Source organism: Ctenopharyngodon idella, chromosome 20 (assembly GCF_019924925.1).
Source record: "Ctenopharyngodon idella isolate HZGC_01 chromosome 20, HZGC01, whole genome shotgun sequence".
Classification (NCBI taxonomy): Eukaryota; Metazoa; Chordata; class Actinopteri; order Cypriniformes; family Xenocyprididae; genus Ctenopharyngodon; species Ctenopharyngodon idella.
In genome coordinates, this window is record NC_067239.1 from 26,714,867 (window position 1) to 26,738,286 (window position 23,420).

A 23,420-nucleotide genomic window follows, 5' to 3' on the forward strand; every position below is an offset into this window, starting at 1 on the left:
CATTAACATCACACATACATACAGTTAGCAGTCAGGGAATAAAGACGACTTTGTTTTTCCCCAACACACACCTGAGCCTCAGCACATGGGTGTTATAGTTCAGAGATGAACTTACTGAGCTAATACAATGACAGCAGGAAGAGCAGATGTTTTGTTGACATGTTGTTGGTGTACAGCAGGGCTCAGGAACTTAACAGGCCAGATTGTCCAGATCTTAACACTTTCATTGTAAGTAATTTATCCAGTGTATTTATTCACAATAAAATAGACCAATTTGGAGAAGACGTCACAGTTACGTCACTTGCAGCTGCGCGCGCATAGTGGTGGCAGAAAAATAGCGGTAACAAGTGGAGGAAAATGGGCAAAATCCACAGAATAAGAGAAGAATATTTTGTTGTGCCTTTTGGATGTCAGAATTGGAATGCAAAAAATATAGTCTTTCATTTTTATAGAATACCGTCGTTGAAGACGCCCTTTGAAGATAAACGGAGACGTTTATGTTGCAAGTCACAGACTGGACTGATGAAACCTGCATTGATTGGTCTATTATTAAAGCATGAATTTGATGTAAACAGTAAGTCTGCGTCATATTTACATATGCAGTTCATAGGGGAAATACATACATAGCAGTTACAGCATGAAATAATATTTAAACATATAACATTTTACATAGATAACTTTTAAACATAGCCTATAACATTTTTATCTCACAATTCTGACTTTTTTTTTCTTGCATTTGCATGTTTATATCTCCCAGTTCGGATTTTATAACTTGCAATTGTGAGTTTATATCACAATTCTGAGGAAAAAAAGACAGAATAGCGAGTATATCTCACAATTCTGTTTTTCCTTCTAAGAATTGTGATATAAACTCGGATTTGCGAGAAAAAAAAAATCAGAATTGTGAGATATAAACTGGAAACTGTGATTCTTTGATGAACGGAAAGTTCAAAAGAACAGCATTTATTTGAAATACAGATTTTCTAGGACTTGACATTGAAGAGCAAGAGAAACAGAGCTTGGCATTGATTCAGAGTTTTACTATATGGACAGATTTTCTTAGAAGTGTATGTGCTGCTTTATGCTTCATTCTCAAGATGAACCATCTGTTGTGGTTTGGAGATATTAACAAATATTCTTTCAGGGTATTTCACGGTCATCTACAAGGGTTTTTCTGCTGACATTGGCAGCCTTTATCACGTAATTCGACCCCGGAGGAAGCCCCTCTGGGCCACAAGTTTTTTTTGCCACACACACTGATACCGTTATTAAGCTAATTGTTGTGTGAAATGATATTTACAGACATTCAAACTTGGATGAGCAGATTGTAATTTGATTAAGCAAGAGCCATTAACCACATAAAACCGGAAATTGGCTCAGTTGTATTATCCAGGACAATTTCTACCTCTTCCTGTGCACAAGGCATTTAAAAGTCAAAGTGTCAGTGGAGTGGAAAATTGCCAGAGACAAGCAGCATCTAATTAATCTAACCCGGGTTGTACTGGAGTCTGACGTATATGGGTGTGTAACGTTACAGTGTATTGCCTATGTTGCAATCTCTATGAATACAGTACACTTTGGTGTCACATTACTTTTTTTTTTAAAGCATTAAAGGTGAGAACTATTAAATAAGTTTAATAATTTGTTATCTAACATAGCCTGAGAAAAAGCTAGTTTTAAATGCAAATGTCTTTGTATCCCATAAAGATATAGTTCACCCAAAAATAAAAATATTGTCATCAATTACTTACCCTCATGTTGTTCCAAACTTATATAAGTTTCTTTCTTTTGTTTAACACAAAAGAATATATTTTAAAGAATGTTCATAACCAGACAGTTGACGGTAGCCATTGACGTTCATAGTATTTCCTACTATGGAAGTCAATGGCTACCGTCAACTGTTTGATAACCAGCACTCTTTAAAATATCTTCTTTTGTGTTCAGCAGAAGAAAGAAACTCATACAGGTTTGGAACAACTTGAGGGTGAGTAAATAATGACAGAATTTTCATTTTTTTGGATGAACTATCCTTGTTTTAAACTGGTCATTTTAAAGAGTTCCAGGCTTTAATTTGGACCCTATTTGTGGAAAATACTGTACATAAAATGTTAGGTTCATGCATGTAAGCATATGTGGAGGGTTAGGATGTGTTGGTTAGTCAAAAACAATTGCACCCTATTTAGTATTTGGCAAAATCAGGTTTATTGTTAGTCATTTTGCCTGCAGAATGTTTAGCCAATCACAACAAATGTCATTTGCATATGGAAGCTTTAACAGTAAGTAACAAAACAGCCTGTTTAATTGTAAAGGTCAGAGAGAGGGCGCAAAATGGTCATGTGGAACTAAATTACGAATATGGTCTCTTTGGAAAAGAAAAACCTTTACAAATTGTATTTATTTATTTATTTTCTTGCTGTGGAATGATGAGTGCTAAGACTGGTGGTATTTTTTTGTTATATTCAGTGTTTTATTCAAAGTCATAACTCTTCTCAGTGCTCTGAGATGTATTTCTGCAAGAGTTTCCTCACTGTAAAGATTTTTTTTTTCTTCAATTTTTACAGAGCATGTTGCCAGAAACATTATATTTCTTTTTTGCCATTTTTAAAAAAATAAGTAACTAAATGCTTAAAAAAAATTGGTCCTCAAGGCCCATTAGCTCCTGAAGTCCCTCAAAAGATGAAACTGTAGTGCTAAAACGTCCATGCTAAAAATAATGCTGTTGATCTGCTGGCTGCTCCCACCTTTCATTTATTCATAACAAAACTATTCATATATTAGATAAGGAAAGAGAAACAGAGAGATGTGCCATCAATATTAGATCCCAACATAGTCTCAAAGTGCAAAGTGAAAATAGCATCTGCAGGAACCCCATGTGTGTCTGAATTCAGATGTTTCTGGAAGAGCCTTCATCACAGATGAAGCCATCACACAATTCACACTCTTACATAACACATGGAATTCGCAAGTAAGGTCAGTCTGGCTTGTATCGTGTCCTCGGTTTACCTTGAATGCTTGTGTTTTGCAGGAACGTGAGCTGCTGAGTCGCATCTCAGATCTGCAGGAAGAGGTCAGTCGCAGGAAGAAGCACATTGCTGATCTGGACCATGAGATCCACACCCTGAACGAGAACATCAGCACTTTGACCAAGGAGCTGGAACTCAAGGGCAAAGAGGTTTTGAAGATCCGTAGCGAGGCCAATCAGCAGATCAGGTGAGTGTTTGATTAGGGATGTGAAGTTTTCCTGCATTTAGGAAACAACTGAGTTGTTTCCGTCTCCATGCATAGGGTCGTTCTTCACTCTTAAAAATAAAGGTTCTTTATTGGCATCTAAGGTTCCACAAAGAATCATTAATATCAATGGAGCCTTTACATTCCACAAAATGTTCTTTATAGTGGAAAAAAAGTTCTTTAGATTATTAAAATGTTCTTCACATTAAGAAAAAATGGTTCTTTTAAGAATTGTTCTCTGAAAGGTTCTGTAGGGAACCAAATAAATATTTTTCTGTGGCATTGCTGTGAAAAAACCCTTTTGGAACCTTAATTTTTAAGAGTGTTTTTCAGTGGAGACTAGGGGTGGGAATCACAGGGTACCTCACGATACAATACGATACATAGCTCACAATATAATATAACGATACAGCGATTCTGCAATAATCGGTATATTGCTAGACAGTCCTATAATGATACATAACAATATCTGTCTAACTATAAAAAAAAAATGCCTGTGAAAAGCTTAAGTGCAGGTTCTGTCTCTTTATTCAAGTCCAAACTGTCCAATTAAACAACTGTCTTATTTTATTAATAAAAATATCGATATTTGGCACCAGCGTATCGATTCTCGTATCGCATGGAGAAGGACAACGATATATCGCCCTATCGATATTTTGTCCCACCCCTAGTGGAGACTAGGGGTATAACGGTACATGTATTCATCCCGGTTCGGTGCATACAGTCAGTCGACAAATACAGTCAGTCACAGGCAATCCACACTCCAATCCAGAAGGGGGCGCACGCGGTAATGCAATGCTGTTTGCTAACCGCCACAACAGGAAAAGGCACAGAAGAAGAACAGACGATCTTTGCATAGATATGTTTACGTGTAATCTCTCAACCAGTGTTTCAGCCGTGGAAAGACATCAATAAAACAGCTTGAGAATAATATCTCACGTAGCATTACATTTACCTCAGGCAAGTCGTTTAGTGTCCACAGCATGTTAGTTCACTTGAGAAATGAACTCTAGAGGGGAGCATTTCACTAAATATATGCACTATATTAGCTTATATATTCATTATATTTACTTTACCTGTTAGTAATGTCTTAATTATTATGTTTAAATAAATTTGTCATGAAAACAACTGTGTAAATGATTATATTTGGAGTAGAATAATTGAAAAAATAATTTAATATTTAGATTTAAAAGTTAATGCAAAACCTGCCTTATATACAATTTACAGTTTTTTTTTGTTTTGTTTGTTTTTTTGTTTTTTTAATTTGAGTATTGATTATTATATCTAAAAATAAATAGCAACTGAATGTAATAGTTTGGGCTCTGTTGTTAATTGTAACCTTATTATTATAGTAATGTACAAGAAAGGGCTCCCTGTATATAGTTTACAACATTAGCTGAGATAGATTTTTTTTTTTTATCCTTATGAAAATGTTAATTATAATTGAATTTATTTAAAGAGAGAGACACAATTTGTTCAATAAACCACTTTTGAATAAAAAAGAAGAAAAAGAAGCAATTTTATGTTTGATTTCTACCCCCTGCTGTACCGAACCCATACCGAACCGTGACTTCAATACTGAGGTATGTACCGAACTGTCATTACATCCCTAGTGGAGAGGAGACCATTCACATTCCTTAAACAAAATCTAGTTCTCCTTTGGATGTATGTGACAAGAGTCATTTGGTGATGATGAAAGAGATGGAAATTCAATTATTTTCAAACAGTTGGGATGTTGAGTGAAAAATAAAGAATATTCAGAAAAGTCAGGATTTGTCTGTCATTTTGCTCACAGTTCTCTTGTTGCTCTCAGGCTCTTTTTGATGGTGTTTGTCTTTTGTAGTAGTCTAAAGGAAGGAAAACAGACTTTTAAAAAGAGCCTTTTTTTTTTTACTCAGGGGGTGATACTAATATTTCACTCTTTTATTAATAAGTAAAAAAGGCATTTCATTATACATAATGGCTGTTTTGAGGTGATGTGATTGTTTAGTAACACACATAATGCAAGACGGAGGGCTGATCTCATTTCACTTTCAATTACGTAACACTGACATATCCAGGTCCTGAGATAAAAGCGGCAAATAAATTGCAGCGCCGTTTCCCAAGGGCGTATCATTTACCAAGAGGAGATCCTGCTTTATTGCTCTTTATGTGAAGCCATCACAGTATGTGGCTGTATTGTAGAGAATGTGTTTTGGATAAAGTCATATAGCAAAGAAATTGCAATATGAAAAAATTAGCATGTCCTAAATAAAAATCAATAGTACGTAGTGTCGTCTTTTGAAAATGATGCCGCTGATATCACACAGTGCTTTGTAAATGTTATTTACTTAGACTGAACATTTGTATCAGAGCAAAGAAACACTGAGCTGGATGAAAGTTTAATGTAACAGAGGAATCAAAGGAAGTGATCCGTGTGCTAATAAAACACAACCGTGACCGCACACTTTTTCAGCAGCCTTGCTTCCATTTTTCTTATTCATTTTCTTCATAGAGAGTTCAAGAAATTCTTTAATAAAAAGCCCTAAGCCATGAATCAAACCGACCAGCTCTGAGATGAATGACAATATTACAACATTTGATTTAAAGGGGGAAAATATTTGAAAAAGATAAAAGACAGTTTACTTTATTTTTTGAGAGAATGAATTACTCTGAAAAAGATATTTTTCAAACTAGTCCTCCAAACAGTTTTAAACATCCTTTAAAAAGGCATTTGTCTAAGACATGTTTTCAGAGAATATACATTGAGTTAAGTTTATTTTTCTTACCCCATTGGCAAATAAAATTTTTCAAATATTATTTTTTACAGTGTAGTGTGTTTTATGTTCAAAACAACAAGAAAAAATACAAGTGGGTTAAGAAAAATAACCTTAATTTAAGATAAATTCTCAAAATAGAAGTCTTAATATCAGTACCGTATTAATACTGTTATTCATGAAGGATGCATTAAATTGATCAAAAGTGAAAGTAAAGATATTCATAATGTTGCAGAATATTTCTATTTCAAATAAATGCTGTTGTTTTGAATTTTGTACTAATCAAAGAATTCTTTAAAAAATCGCATAATTGTATTGTAATTGTAATTGTAATAATTGTAATTAAAAAATTATAGGCAACACTGATAATAATAAGAAATATTTCTTAAAGCGCCAAATTAGTATATTAGAATTATTTGCAGTATTACTGTTTTTACTGTATTTTTGATCAAATAAATGTAGTCTTGGTGAGCATAAGAGACTTCTTACCGACCCCAAAATTTGGAACAGTACTGTAAATAAATAAATAAAGTCATTTATATTTAATAGAAAATATCTTGTTTTTGGGATGTTTTACTGGAAAACAACTTGCAAATATTGATAAAAGTTTTTTTGTTTTTTTCTTGGATGTAGTCACCCAATAAACCATTATGAATCTGAATCTTGTCTAAAACGAAGGCACAAATTCAAACTATTAATTAGAAGTCACTGTTTAGAATTCTAAAATACAATGTATTTAAAATACAGTATAATGTATGCAAATATTGTTGTCTATAATAGTTTCATAGTGTATGGAGACTCTTTAAGACAAAGACTCTGTCTTAAAAGGTTTAATTTATTTCTATCTCAAATCTAGTTCTCTGTGGAGAAAATGAATAAGAATTTTACTTCCCAAACCTTCCTGTTGTGCTTTATTGTGTGTAAAAGATATGTAATTCAGGCCTGCAGCTGCAGCGCTCTGGGGTTAGAGTGAGTTTTGAAGGATCATTGAGAATGTGTCATGTGTGTGTTCTCAGAGCTCATGAGCAGGACCTGTGTAAGAAACATGAGCGGGAGATGGCCGAGCTGAACGCTCTCCACCACAGAGAAACACAGAACATGCTGTCGGACTTCAACAAGGCCCAGGAATTGCTGAAGGACAAGATCTCCGCCCTGCAGATCCTGTGAGTTGATGCACCACAAAAGACTTTGTATACAATATACAGTGTGTATTTTGGCGGATAGAAGTTCTGTAACTTCTGTTTTGACTGGTTGTTTGGTGACACAGGCTGTGAAACAGCTTGAATGCTAACAAAGGCCCTTTTCCACCTAGTATTAAGATGCGTTTTGGTCCATCGGATCACAACTAGACGAGGGAGACACATACCCATTTACACCTGGTGTTTTATCCATCTCTTTTGTCCACTTGCAAACACTTCTGTCCTAATTTCTTCGAGGGGAGGCTCTATGGACAGATAAATGTAAGGTTTTTTCCAGATCTTTCGATCCAATACACAAAATAAGTTTGTGCAATTTACATAAGAACAAATATGGAGACAACAGAAAAACATGTGGAGAGCAGCAGCTTTCATTTCTGCTCTGACAGCCGCAAGTGGGGCTGAACGTGGTGAGTGCATTTTAGAAATCAGGAACGGTGACAGAAAATGGTGCTTGGTATGTTTTTCATCTTCAAACCAAACTTGGGTCTTCAGTTGACAAAGTTTAAATCCCATCTGTCTAGACTAGAGCACTTCCCATAATGTTTACGCATTAGGTCAGTAGGTGAAGAGTAGGCGGTCTTTAGTGGCTGTTCGAACACATTTGACCACATGAGTGTTTCCACTATGAAAACAATCCAGTCAAATGCATTTTCGACTAACTCTGGAAGTGGTCAAAAGTGGACAAGCTCAAAACATTTCACACCCCATTTAAACCTGTATCACTTGTGATCTGATCGACCAAAACGCACCTTAATACCAGGTGGAAACAGGGCCTAAAGGACGTCAGACTCAAAGGGGTTGGTGGAGAGGGAGAAGATGAGGACAGTGTTTCTGAAGAGATGCTGGAAGGGAGAAAGACAAGATATCTAGAAATATATCTAGCGAGAATGGAGAGCAGAACAGATGACCCTGTCAAGACAGTTCAGATAAGACTAGCAGATGCCTTTAGCTACAAAAACATGCTGTTTATGTGTATTTTTTGGGTGAGTTTTGTCTTGTACTCTGAGAAAGGACACAGTGCATATGGAGAAGCAGTCCACACTTTTAAAAAATAAAGGTTCTAAAAGGTTTTTGAAGCGATATCATAGAAGAATCGTTTTTGGTTCCCCGAAGACAGTTTTATTTTTAATTTATTTCAAGAACCTTTTTTTTTTCTTAGTGTGAAGATTATTTTAAAAAAAATCTAAAGAACATTTCCCCCCTATAAAGAATCTTTTGTGCAGTGGAAAAGTTCCATAGATGTTAAGGGTTCTTCATGGAACCATAAATGCCAATAAAGAACCTTTATTTTTAAAAGTGAAGGCACCTGAATTGGCTCTTTAAAATGCAAAAGTGCACTTGTGTGTGTGTGTATATATATATATATATATATATATATATATATATATATATATATATATATATATATATATATATATATATATATATATTCTCCATCATTTAATCGCTCTGTAAAACTCAATAAGTTCAGAATAGTCAAAACAAAACAAACATAACAGAACCCCCTGTAAATCCCAATATAACACAACATTAAACACTAACTTATGTCTCCCTATGTTAATCTTGTGCAAAAACATACAAAATAACGCTTGGTTTCAACATTCCTTATACAGTCTACCGCAAAGCATGCTGGGAATTAGAAATCTGCTGCAACTCATTCATATTAAGTTCAGCTTACTACAATCAAATTTTGAGTTCACACAATTTTTTTCTGTTTAGTACAGTGAACTTTCATTATTATTTGAGTGAAACAAACTCATTTCATTTAATTAATTTCACTGTTTGGTTTTACAGTGCATATGATAATGAATTGTCCATTGTTTGCACTAAAAATGACAATGATTTGATTTAAATATTTATGCATGACTATGAGCACAGATAGTGGCTGGTTAAACTGGATTATGAGTGATTAGTGAAAAAGATACAGGTTTTTGTGAGTATTATTGCAATAAGCATACTTTTGAATGAGTGATTTATTTAGGGTAAATGTAAATCGGGACAATTTTTGTCATGTATATATCGGATACAGAGTTTAAATGATAAAAATGATGAATTTGAGTCACAAAGACAGCCGTATGTGAACAGGAGGTGTTTGTAGGTGTATATGTGTGTGTGTGTATATAAATATAGAAAGTTGGCAGGGTTGTAGGAGAACTCTTTGACTAAAGATATTGTTGTCAGAGGTGACCTAATTTAGCTTTACTTGAACAAGAGCCCCAACAAATCCAGCTATTGAACATCTTGTGGTAAAAATAGTTCATCTGACTCCCTGAATGCGTTCAGTGTTCCCAACTCAAAATGATAATGAATAATTTAGATTCTGGAAGTGTGTGTCATGACATGGGAAGGCCATACAAAATACAAAGGAAACATAGATTTGACAACAAAGACAACATTCCTCATGCAAAATATCTGAGGTTCATTTAAATCCAAGTGTTTTTAATTAATAATTTATCCGTCTGTGAAAACTTTTTTTTTTTCTGTTTGTGAGACTAAGGCTATGAAGGACTGATCTTAAAGAAATAGTTCACCCAAAAATGAAGATTCTATTATTTATTAATTTCCCTATTTGCAGCTCTTTTTAATTGAATGCAAATGGATGCGGTCAAGCACCATAAAAGTTGTCCATATCACTCATGTGCTGTATTCCAGATATTCTGAAATCGTATGACACCCTTGTATGAGATTTAAACAGATTTAAGCCATGATTCAATGCCAAATGTCATTAGTTCTCATGTGTCTATTTGGTACCTATTTGGTAATTCTTTAATAAAGAGTGTTAAAGCCCAAAGTATACTTTGGCCGTCCACTAGACGTGTCTTTGCGCACTCACAGCCAAAAGAGTATACTTTGAAAGGCTCACGCACTCAACTGTGCATGAGACTTGAGCGGAACGAGGAAAAAGAAGTATACCCGGGCCTTAAGCCATGAATCAAACCGACCAGCTCTGACAATATTACAACCTTTGATTTAAAGGGGGAAAAATATTTGAGAATCAGATAAAAGACGGTAACTTTATTTTTTTTTGAGGGACTGAATTGCACTGAAAAAGATATTTTCTCAAACTAGTCCTCCAAACCGTTTTAAACAACTTAAAAAATAAATAAATAAAATAATAGGCAAATAGTTTTATATAATAAAGTGAGGTATCTAAAACAAGAAGAAAAAAATATGAATGAAAAATCGTAATACACTGGTTGCTGTGCTATCAGATTACTTTAGAAGACTTGGATTTATTGTGCACAGATCATTTGGACTATTTTTATGCTATTTTAATGCTTTATTTTTGTGTTGTTTTTTTTTTTTTTTTTTTGTCATTTTTGGAGCTTGACAGCTCCATTCACTTGTATTGTGTACAAGATATCCTTTTGGGTTCCACAAAGGAAAATCACTCATACATGTTTTTAATGTGAACTATTCCTTTAAATTATGTTTTGAACATTTGCCTCATGCAAGTATTTTTAGTGTGAGAAGCAGTCAGTCTGTGTCTGAACAGAATGGGGTCTCGTGTGAAGCAGTCAGAACTTCTATCCCTCAGCGTTTCCTAAGCGTGCCATCTCCAGGTGTCCCTGAGGAGCAGAGATACACAGCCAGCTAATTAAACATAACACAAACCTATTGAAATGACAGTCCTGTCCTCTGTGCAATTAATTATTATGACAGCTGAGTTTCCCCAAACCGAGTCCTCCAACCAGTTTTAAATTTCAACCTATTTAAGCCTCATGAATATTTCATGTGTGCGGTGATCCTCATGTGCGGTGCATGGGCTTCACTACTCTAACCGCTCGAGTGCACTCTGCAGGCTGCATGCGCTGGGTTTTGCTGCTGTCACTTTAAATAGAAAAATAGGCTTGATGAGAACTCTGTTTATTTACTCAGAAAGGCCCATTCAGTGAACTGCTATTATGAGTCTGTATAAATATGTAGTTTTAATTTTATATAGTTTTAGTTTAGTTTAATTTTTTTTTATTATCCATAAGCAGTCATAATTTTGTTTTCCATAAAAACGGATAGATGGATTTACAGATAGATGGCTGGATGGACAGATGGATATATAGATAGACAAATGAATAGATCGGATGGATGATAGATAGGTAGACAGACAGACAGCCGGGCGGAAGGATATACAGATGGATGGATGGATGGATGGATGGATGGATGGATGGATGGATGGACGGACGGACTAACGGATGAACATAGATAGATAGATAGATAGATAGACAGATGGACGGATATACAGATGGATAGATGGGCTGATGGATGGGTGGATGGACGGATGGATGGATTGACAAGCGGAGATAGATAGATAGATAGATAGATAGACAGGTGGGTGGATGCATATACAGATGATGGATGGATGGATGGATGGATGGATGGATGGATGGATGGACTAGCGGATGAACATAGATAGATAGATATATAGATAGATAGATAGACGGACGGACGGACGGACGGATATACAGATGGATAGATAGATAGATATATAGATAGATAGATAGATAGATAGATAGATAGATAGATAGATAGATAGGTGGGTGGATGCATATACAGATGATGGATGGATGGATGGATTGTTGGATTGACTGGCGGATATAGATAGATAGATAGATAGATAGATAGATAGATAGACAGATAGATAGACAGATGGATGGACGGACGGATATACAGATGGATAGATGGATGGATATATAGATAGACGGACAGACAGACGGATGGGTAGACGGATAGGTGAACAAATATAGATGGATGGACGGCTGGATAGATGGATTGACAAACGGATGAAGAATGAAAGATAGATAGATAGATAGATAGACAGACAGACAGACAGATTGATTTAAATGTTGTTCTTGGGACAGGAGAGTGCAAATCTGTTAGAACGGTGCCAATCCTGACTGCAGGATAATGACCTATTTAGTCTGAATATATAAGCATGCCCCTAGTAGTTAAAACTGCAGTGTTGTCCGCTGTTTGCAGCAGTTTAAAACTATTCATGAAACAGCCTCAGTTTCATTATTACAAGGGGTTGTAAAGTCCTTAGGGAAGGTTTTCATATGAAAACAGCCATCAATCATAACACTGTACACCTCTGGGGAAGAGTCACATTGCATGCTTATTAAAGATTCAGCACACATTTTGAAACATCCTTCAAAGATGCAGAAACATGCAGATATTGATACTCAATGACACTGGTCATCAAAGAATGATTGAGCGACGGATTTTAACTATAACACTAATCCAATGAGAAGTAGAGAAAATGAAGGGTAGATGCCAATATCATCATGAGCATCTGATCAATGGTGTTTAATTAATTCTGTGTTCAAAGTGCAAAGCCATCAGCTTTGCTCTCTAACTGAGCTAAAAGTGTCAGAATAGTCAAATTTCACTCTCAGTAATGAGTCACAAGCTCAAACAGATGACAGACTGATTGTAAACAGAATGGAGAGAGCTCAGTTTCTAAACCATGTGATGTGTCTTGCTGCCAAGTGACCGATTTGAAGTGCTCTACATAGCTCTCCACACCCGACACAAATATCGCTCTGCATGCTGTTTCAATTGATTTTCGTTAGTTTTCGTTAGCATGTTGCTAAGCTAATGCTGCAATACTCTAATAAGCATTAAAACATACAAATAATTGGGTGAAATAGTCGATTCTATTAGTCGAGTTTATTGAAATGCAAGTTCGTCTATAATATACATTTCTCTCGCCTTGTCCCCCATCTTGAACTGGAGAAAACAATGTTAAATGCTAATAATAAAATGCAATTAACTATTTAGACAGTGTTAGCCACTCATTTCAAGGTTGAAGAGAAACCCTCATCTTAAAGGAATGTCTTTGCTCCTCAGGTTGGAGGGGACAGAAGAGAAGTTCCGGAACAGAGAGAGCAGGCATGAGGATCTGCAGACAATAGCCGAACTGAAGGACATGGTGGCCGAGAGAGAAGCTTTGGTCAAGAAACTGGTGGTAAGAGCACTTTAAGAAGTGTGACATGCTCATTCACAGTATCTCAGGTTTTATTGTGAAATTCCTCAGCTGTGAATCTTGTTACACAAGACGAGGTATCCCACGGGTGCACGGTCCTGCTACATCCTGCTGAGATTAGCAGAGTCTCGCAAGACTGGAGGGATAGATCTATTTCAGGACAGACAACCCTGCTGAAAAGACTAGCTTAATCCTGCTCTATACACAGTGACAACCACATTCTCTATGAAATGTATTTCTAAAACAATGTTGTTAGACATTTAGCATCCATGTTTCTTGTATCTTTCCAGTTTAGACTGCAATAAAATCACACTAGCACCTGCTATAATTACATAATAATTAATTAATTTAATTAATAATTATATCAGCTATGCTGGTCTTTTCAATGGAGAATTTACCTTATGCATTCAAATTAAAAACATTTAAATTCAGTGATGCATACAGATTATTACAAATTAAGTTAAATGGACTTCAGTTAATTAGCGAAACTGAACCAGAACTGAAAAGAAAATAACATGGATGTGGTTTGATATTGAAGAATATCACTTTTGTAGTTATATTTTTCTTTGTTTTATGTGACAGAATGGATATGTGATATTTGACAAAAGTCAAGAAAGTAAAAAAAAAAAACTATCAATGTCAAATGGGAGTAAAATGATGATGTCACTTCATTATGTAATTTATAATGAGAGTTTATAATTATTTTGAGGAATGTAATTTGTGGGGAGAACATACAAATTATTCTGTTTTAATTAAAATATTGTTTATATTTAAATGTATGAATTTATATTTCATTGGGAAAACCAGTTCACATTTTATTATGGGAAAGTTTTGTTAATACCATTTAAAAAATATATTTTTAGAATTAAAATAGCAATAGAATTTCTATAACTGACTGTATGGACATGTAAAATATATATAAAAAATATTAAACAATTTTACAATTTCATAATTTTTATCATTATGTGAACTAGCATTTTAGAAGCTTATAAAATATATATAAAATGAATTCAATGAGTCATCTTGTTAATGTTATGAATTAATTATGTCTCTGTTTGTCATTACCGATCAAAGAGTATCTGGCGCCACCACACGGTTAAAATAAACACATTTACCGAGTACATTGGTATTAAAAACGGCTTTTAAAAACTGTTCATGATTCGGTTTTGGGGACCGTGACAGAAGTTTGATGCTGTCGTGGAACAAGCAACAGCCAGCATTTTTCCTCCTCCCGACTCGAGTGCCTCATCTTCTTAATCTCCTCACGTAATAATTACATTTCGATGACTTGCATTTCTTCCCCACTGCAGAAACCACCACAGGTTCATCAATGTTGTCAAAATTATTCATTTTTCTGTTTTTGTAGATCACAAAGTACAAAGTAGATAAGGAAAACTAGGATGCCGGGTGTATTCAAAAGTAACTTTTTGCCTTTTATTGGGATAGGACAGTTAGTTGAGCCGGGACTCGATCCGCAGCAACCGCGCTACACGTCAGCGTGCTGCCCACAAGGCTATCAGCACCGACAGCTTATTAATTTTTAATTCATATTTTCAAGCTTGCAAAACACTTTTTATGTTTAGGGCATTTCATCAGATGTTCTGGAGACTAATGGTACTCAATGAATATCATGAGAGCATCTACTTTTCTTTACAGGATGACAAAAAGTTCTACCAGCTGGAGCTTGTAAACAGAGAGACTAACTTCAACAAAATATTCAACACAAATCCCAATGTTGGTGTCATTAACCCTCTTGTCAAGGTAAGATTTCTTTTTTATACTCTACTGTGTCTTTGTGTGTGGAGCTGGTGATTAGTTAGTTTGAATAAGACATAGTTGCTGTTCCAAAACCTAGTGATCTGATTAGGCTCCATTTTAGTTTGGATGCTGGCTGTTCGCATGGGATACACTCTTTTGATAAAAAAAATAGCTTGGCAGAGCACAAAGAAATTGAACAAAATGCATGTTTATAGGTGCATACATTCTCTCTACATCGTTTCTAATAGAGAGAGAGTAGACAGTGAGGCAGCTCACTAAGTTTTGGAAATGACAGCATCAATGCATTTCTCAATGGAGCTTCATCTTGAATGTCATTTATTACACTGTATCCTAGCCAGGAATGACACATAAAGCAGAAAATTATAAATTACATGTGTACATCTGAGTTTCCAGCCAGTGGTCACTTGCTTCCACGGTGAAATCTCATTGGTTTAATATCCATCTGTATATTAAACATCAAATATGCTCTGATTACTGTGAAGATGACTTAACCTGGTTAGGATGCAGTGTTACTGGAGAGCAAACAAAGGCAATACAACTGACATGCCAGACTGGAGTTCATTGGAAACACTATTCACTGGGAACATGCTGGAGCTCTTATCAAGCTCACACACACACACACACACACACACACACACACACACACACATTTATTAAAGGGATTATTCTCCCAAAAATGAATATTCTGACATCATTTACTCACCCTCATGTTGTTCCAAACCTGCATGGAAAAGCAGAGAATGAATTTTATTGTACTGGTTGGTTTCTTCCATGCAATTGCAATGAATAGGGACTGAAGCTTTCAAGCTTCAAAAAGAACCCAAAACACCCATAAAAGTATCATAAAAGTTGTCCATACGACGTGTGCACTATATTTAAATACTTATGAAGCCATATAATATCTATTTTATTCTTATTTGTGCATGAAATACTACTCATGCTAAAAAAGAATTGTATTTATTTTAGTATTATTTATATACTGTTATAATACTAATTAATATTTTGAATTAGCTTTTAATGTTATATTTTTCAGTTTTTTATTTTCCTTTTTTTTTAAGTCTTAGTAATTTTGTCTTTTTTTTTAATTTAGCTTTATTTTTTATTTTAGTTGTATTAATTTTAATACTTAAATTAACACTTAACTTTTATATATTTAATAGCTAAGGCAACATTTTAATTTGTAAAAATTTGTTTATATTTAAGTTTTACATCTAATATTTATAGTTTATTTTATTTCAGCTTTATTTCAATTGACAAAAACTATTTTAATAGTTTTAGATTTACTTTCTGATATTTTCAGTGTAATTAAATCTTTTGTTCTTGAATCGGTTTGATTTAGGAAATTATTAGTGCATAACATTATATGTTCGTCTGTTTTTCACTTAGAGTTAATAAGAGTTGTATGAACTTCTTTCATGATTCTTTTATGGTCCATTTTGGGCACATTTTGAAGCTTAAAAGATTGCAATTGCATAAAAATAGGACCAGTACATTATTCAAGGGTTTGAAACAACATGAGGGTGAGGAAACGATGACCGTATTTTTTCATTTTTAAGTGAACCATCCCTTTACTACTTACTGTTTTTCCAGAGCTTAAGAGGAAATGATGTTTGTTCCATACATCACGGCAGTTCCTGATCCAGTCTAAACAATGTCATTCTGTTTCACCAGATATTTCACTGTTGCCCTCATCTGTGTTCTATAACTTCCAAGTGTCAGTGATTACATGTGCATATATGTGTGTATGTTGACGTGTGAGTGTCAGTGTCTCTCGTTACTCCGCGTTCTCTTCCTGTTTAGACATCCAGTTCTTCTTTGCTTTCCAAGCCATTCTTTTTTCAATCTGAAAATTTTCAACAGCCTCTTCCTCTGACATATCTCTTTCGACTCATTTTGATTTGATTGGCTGAGAGCGACTGATGCTTCCTCTGCTGAGTGTTGCAAGCTTTGACTTTCAGCGGGACGTTTGTTAGGAAGTAATCATTAAAAGATCAAGAGAACTTCTTAAAAATGGAGCATCAAGCTCTCCCAACTTCCTTTTTTGTTTGCTTTTCTTGTCGTCCTATGTAGCAAAAGCGAAAGAACGACAACTCAGCCGCCCGATTCAGCACCTCGGCCAATCTTAGGGCCAATGTGGAGGCTTCGGGGACAGGGAGCGGCCAGCCCCAGCCCAACCGCCTCGAACCAATCCCCAACTCCCCCATTCACCAGCTGGAGCCTAACACGAGCAAACCCCTGCCCCCACCAACCCCTCTCACCGAACCCAAGAAATTGACGAGGTGAGGCGCACCTCATCACGGCAGACGCCTCGCTCTCTGCACCACAGGCCAGAGGACAAACACTTCAGCACACTGAAAATTTACCGCCCACTCCTCACTCCAGACGTTTCTAGAGGCAGCTGTGGTATCCCTTTTATGTGCCAAGGAAATGCACACGGAAACTTCTGATGGTTTGCTTTGTGTTTGCGTCTCCGAGGCTCCTCTCTGCCTAACAGAGAGCGTGAAATCCAGAATTTCGGCTCCGATCTCTTTTGAAAGACGTAATTAACTTGAATAATGAGTGCGCCGCCCTGGTCTCGGACTAGGTTCGTATAAGAATTCCCCTTTGAATTGGTGCTATTTGAAGGATGTGCTGCTTTTTGGGGGAGGAATACATTGAAGAATTTAAGTTGCCTTTATTTTTTTTTTTATTGTACTTTTGTTGTCGGTACACTTGTTCGGAATGGAATACTACCATACAACACATACTAAAAATATTCTATATGCATGGAATACCCTACTATATTTTGCAGGATACAATAGAGCACACTATACTGGGTACTGTATCCCATAATGCAATGCTTTCGGTTTGGCCTTTCATTACCAGTGATGAATGAACCTGAACGTCTTTTTATACATTCTTTTTTTATTATTATTAATTTCATTATTTATCGGACTGCTAAAGGTTATGACATTTTAGGTTTTGACATTGTTATTATTACTTATATATTAATTAGTGCTGTCAAATGATTAATCTGGATTAATCGCATCCAAAATAAGAGTTTGTGTTTACATAATATATCTGTACTGTGTATATTTATTATGTGTATATAAATACATACACATACATGTATATATTTAAGAAATATTTACACGTATGTATGTGTGTGTGTATATATATATATATATATATATATATATATATATATATATAATTTATATTATATTTTTGTTAAATATATACATGCATGTGTGTGTATTTATATAAACAATAAATATACACACTACACACATGTCAGCACAAACTTTTATTTTGGATGCGATTAATCGAGATTACTCATTTGAGAGCACTAAAATTAATATAGTATTAATATTTTGAATTAACTTTTTTTTTATATATTTTCAGTTTTCATTTAAATTTTAGTTTTTTGTAATTTAATTTTCTTATCTAATATTTGTATTTTGTTTCATTTCAGCTTTATTTTAATCAAAACAAATTTGAATTAGTTTTAGTTAACAATAACAATGCACTAGTATGTGTATTATATATTTGATTATATAAGTAAGTATATATAAGTATGTGATTATATATTTTTATATATTTTTTTATTATTCATTTCTGAGATGCTAACTGCCTGCCGCTTGTTGAATTAAACATGCAGCATAATGCAGTCATGCTAACAATGTAGCATACTCATTTTTGAAACATTCTCATTGCATATCGCCTCCTGTTTCATACTATACTGTATACATACTTCATACTAAACTAGTATTCCATTCCGAACGCAGCCAGGGCATCAGGCAAATAAAAGGGATACTTGAGCTTTTTCCTAACACTAATGTACATGTATGCATAATGTTACTTTCTGAAGTCCCATACATGAGCTTTGGAAATGGCATTGGAATGCAAATGGGAGCATGTGTCCCCACTGTCGCAGTGCATGCTGGGAGTTGGTGTCTGTCTCTGTGTTGTGTTTTCTGTTTGTGATGGAAGTTATATGACTCATCTGTTATGTAACTGTCTTATACTGTCCTTGAAGATCACATTACATTGGAGAGAATGAACATTTTATTTTATTTTTTACATTTTGTATTTGGTGAAAAAAAAAAAAAAACATTTTCCGTGATGTACTCTTGCATCTATGTGAACATGTAAATTACACTGTTTTGGGCTTTTAATTATAATATTCCAAACGTTCTTTTTTTTCTACAATAAACCTTTGCCTATGGCTCTGCTTTTGCAGTTGGCATGTTGTGAGCGGTGGTCGTGTCATGCATGTTTTGCTCTGTCACTGTTGCGGCTGCTCTTGACCCAGGAAGTATCATCTCATCTGAAGCACCGTTGCGTGTTCTTCTTGCATGCTGGTGTGAATGTAAATGAGGTGCAAGTGACACAGCAAGGTAGACTTGTGTGGGGTTGTCCTGTTTTCTCATGGGACACTCATATGATCAGTTTATGTCAGGGTGACATTTGGTCCACTTAGCAACTGAACTAGAGTCATTTTTTGATATTCAAGTGCGGTCCTTCCTCATATTCAGAACTCTGTTGCCATTATGAGAATTATGATTTAGGGGCCATTCACACTGAATGCTCGCACTTGAGCTTTAGGGTCTCAAGATTAATTTTTAAAAGTGCTATTTGTAATTTGACACTTGAGTTTTGTGGCTTTTAGGATATATGCATTCACTTCAAGGCCATTTATATGCTAATGTACTCCTAAATGTTGACAAAATTCACCTTTAGTAGATATGCACATTTAAACTGTATAGTCTGGGGAAAATAGAGAAAAAATACAGATTTTTGTCCAGTCGAATGCTCTCTAGAATGATAATTAGGTTATTATTTAAAACATTTTATAAATAATGGACAATCTTTTTAATAAATCCTATCCAAAGTTATGTTTTAATAGGAAATACATCAACATTAATTTCAATAGGGTTTTTAACAATGCAGAGAAAAACTAACTAGATGCATTACAGTGGTCAAAGGTGTCCATCTAGCGTATGTTTACATAAACTAATGATTTAAAAGTGCTGTATTTTTAATTTGATGCTTGAATTTTGTGGCTTTAGTCAATATGTGTTTGCTTTGAGACCAGTTATATGCTAATATACTCTAAAAGTTGGCAAAATTCTGTTTTAGCAAATAATTATGTTTTATCTAAAATGTAAAGTCTGAGAGTCTTTTTTTACACATTTTCCAGTCAATTGCTCTCTAGAGTAAGAATGATTTTTTTTAAAGGATAATCATTTTGATATGTCCTATCCAAACTTCCTGTTTAATAGGAAATACGTCAACTGTGATTTCATTTGTGTTTTTTTTATTTTTTTAAAAATGCAATTTTCAAGGCATGAGGAAAAACACTAGATGCGTCACAATGGTCAACACATCTGTGTAACTCTTTTACATAAACAATTGATTAAAAAATAGTCTAAGAATAATGTGTGAACAGCCATAGGATGCATTAAAAATCTCTCTAATTCACAATATTTTACATAGTTTGCTTACCTTTTTCTAAATGAGTCAAATGACTCAGTTTCAGATGTGCAGCTTTGAAGGTGTTTAACTTTCATGATCCTGTACCTCAGTGCAGGTAGCAGTTACATTAATGCTGAACAGGCTGATGTAAATGCTCGATTGAGTGTTAAATTGAGTTTGCTGCAGCTCAGGCATCAGGGACCAAAGCACATTGATTTTATTGGAGATATGAAAGAATAGAGATTAGATTTCAAGCCAACAATACCAAAGATTCAGCAGTTCGAATACACAAGAGCAGGCTGCCTGAAGATATCAGCACTGATCAAAACACTGAATTTATGTGGATTTTTTTTTTTTTTTTTTCGTCCGGCTGACTCAGCTTTGCAAATTACTTTCACATTAGAGTAATAAATGCCATATTTATCCGTCCATAGTCTCTGCGTTAGATGACACAGTCATGAAACATCAGATGAATGTTGAACACATCAACGTCACAAAATGTCAAGCTTCAATCTTTTTTTGTTTCCAATTCAGTTCCTCCATTTGAATTGAGTTTGAACAGGATGCAAAAAAGCAAGTCAAATTTGAATGTAATGAGAATCAAATAAACTAAAGTTAAAAAAAATCCATGTTACTGTAATTTCTAATAAAAAAGTTTGGACGGACGGATGGACGGACAGATGTAGATAAATGGATGGATGGATGGATGGATGGATGATGGATGGATGGATGATGGATGGATGGATGATGGATGGATGGATGGACACACAGACAGACAGACAATTCAGTTTAAAGAGCTCCATCCATCTCTCTTACCTTCTTCTCTCTACAGACTTGCAGACATGAAACTCTACTTAGGAAGTAAGAAGGCACCAGGCACAGCCAACCATCAATGTGCTGCAAACTTTCTGAGTCAGTGTTAGAAGCCCAGACGTCAGTCAGTCAGCATCTCAAGCTACCTGAGCTACCTGAAAGAAACCTTTCAGCTTAGAGAAGCTCTTTCCTCTGACTAAACATTGAAATATTCTAGAGGTGTGTTTAAATTTTTAAAGAGCAGAGTCGTGAGGGAGAAATATTAAGTCTCTATAAACATTGACTTCAGGGCTAAATTAATCAGGATTGAAAGCGGGTTCTGGTCCGGAAGGTGAAGTGAGACGCACACAGCACACTTAACCTTGAGAGAATTTTTTTTTTTTTTGTGGAGCTTCCTGGCAAAATTTTGCAGAGAATTTGTTAACAAAACTGTTTATCTACTCAAAAAATAAATATATAAAAATATTTTTTTTTGATCAAAAATACAATAAAAATGGTAATATTGTGAAATATTTTTTACAATTTAAAATAAGTGTTTTCTATTTTATTATATATTAAAATGTACTTTATTCCTGTCATTCAAAGCTGAATTTTCAGCATCATTACTCCAGTCTTCAGTGTCACATGATCCTTCAGAAATCATTCTAATATGCTGATTTGCTGCTCAAGAAACATTTCTTATTATTATCAATGTTGAAAACAGTTGTGCTGCATAAGACTTTTGTGGAAAAAGTGATAAATTTTTTATAGGATTCTTTCATGAATATAAAAAATTATTTGAAATAGAAATCTATTGTAACATTATAAATGTCTTTACTGTCACTTTTGATCAATTTAATGCTTCCTTGCTGAATAAAAATATGAATTCATTTTTTATTAATTTTATCTGAGGGGATAAACTCTTTAACAAATAATTTATATGTTCATTTTTAATAGTGATACCATGGTAATTTGTTATTAAATGATTACCATATTCATGGTATTTACATGACACTTCAAATGATATCACTCGGTTCCTGGGATCTCATAAAAGAAATAAAAATAAAAAAGTAAAAATGCCCACAGACGTACATTTAAAAACACATGAACACCCAACAATCCAGCGGTTGCTATCAGTATTGAAACAAGCTGTAGCGGTTTTGTGATTCTCTCCATGTCTCTGACTGTCTTTCTTTCTGTTTCTTTGTCTCCATCTCCGTCTCTCTCTGTTTGTTTTTCTCCTCAGCCCTCCTGAAGGAGAAGAATCACCCGTGACCTCTCCAGACCCCCAGAGACAAGAGTGGTTCGCTCAGTACTTCTCCTTCTGACTTTTGCAATTGAAGAGCATGTCGACCAAACCAAACAAAAAAGACAAAAATGTAATATATTATTTATCCACACATCCTTTCATTTGTTCTTTTTTTTTCTCCCCACTGTGAATGGGTTTCTTGTTTTTACAGTGATGATAGGTATGTTTGACATTTCATTTACTGCAGTTTCTATAGAGTGGTTCATACGCTGCTAATTACTATTTGTTAAAAGAGGAAAAAAAACAGTATTGTCTCTGTATCTAATTTTAGAATGCCACCGTAATGACTTTGTTACAGCTGCATTATCAATTTTGGTAGGATTAAACTGTTTGTATGGATGTCTCAACACAGATATAATGATGTCTCACTAATTTTAAAATAAATGCATATTTTATATTTATATTACTGGTGTATGCGTAAGAATAAATAATTATTGTGACATTTAATAAAGTGTGTCTGTTATGTGAGTGAACTTTTACCATTCAAGGAACCAAAAGCAAAGAACATATGATTTAAAATGCCTGTATTTTCATATACATCAACACATATTGCCCTGAAAGAAGAAACAATAAACACTTTTATTGTCATTTGGCTTTTTCTTGATATAAGAACAACGACCCCTGCAGTGACAAATCAATAATCGGAGATGAGAGGTAAGTTTATGTCTATCTTTAATTATTTTTATATATATATAATATATATATATGACCTGCAGAATGGGACATAAGAGAAACCAAAAGTGCTACATTCCCTAGCTGTTAATATTCAATAAAATAAAGTGATTTAGAATATAAGTAAATACATTTTCTCTTAAGATAATCAAAAATCGATATTATCACTGTCGTTTCCATAAAACTTAAGGGACTTTTATACTGGCGGTCAGAGGGAGATGCGATAACGTCATCGACGTCCGTATCGC

At 34.7% G+C, this 23,420-nt stretch overlaps 1 protein-coding gene across 3 annotated transcripts in view; it reads left to right on the plus strand.

Annotated features, from left to right (window-relative positions):
• Positions 1-23,088, plus strand: part of fam184ab (family with sequence similarity 184 member Ab) — a 131,299-nt gene extending 108,211 nt beyond the window's left edge. For 2 of the 3 annotated variants that reach the window (XM_051875504.1, XM_051875505.1), the window contains exons 14-19: positions 3,026-3,210; positions 7,001-7,147; positions 13,028-13,145; positions 14,820-14,924; positions 17,013-17,221; positions 22,438-23,088. In XM_051875504.1, the coding sequence (XP_051731464.1) occupies positions 3,026-3,210; positions 7,001-7,147; positions 13,028-13,145; positions 14,820-14,924; positions 17,013-17,221; positions 22,438-22,519 (846 nt within the window). In that variant the 3' untranslated portion in view covers positions 22,520-23,088. The remainder of the gene's footprint in view (positions 1-3,025; positions 3,211-7,000; positions 7,148-13,027; positions 13,146-14,819; positions 14,925-17,012; positions 17,222-22,437) is intronic. The other variant, XM_051875506.1, reaches the window with a different exon arrangement.
• Positions 23,089-23,420: the final 332 nt, after the last annotated feature.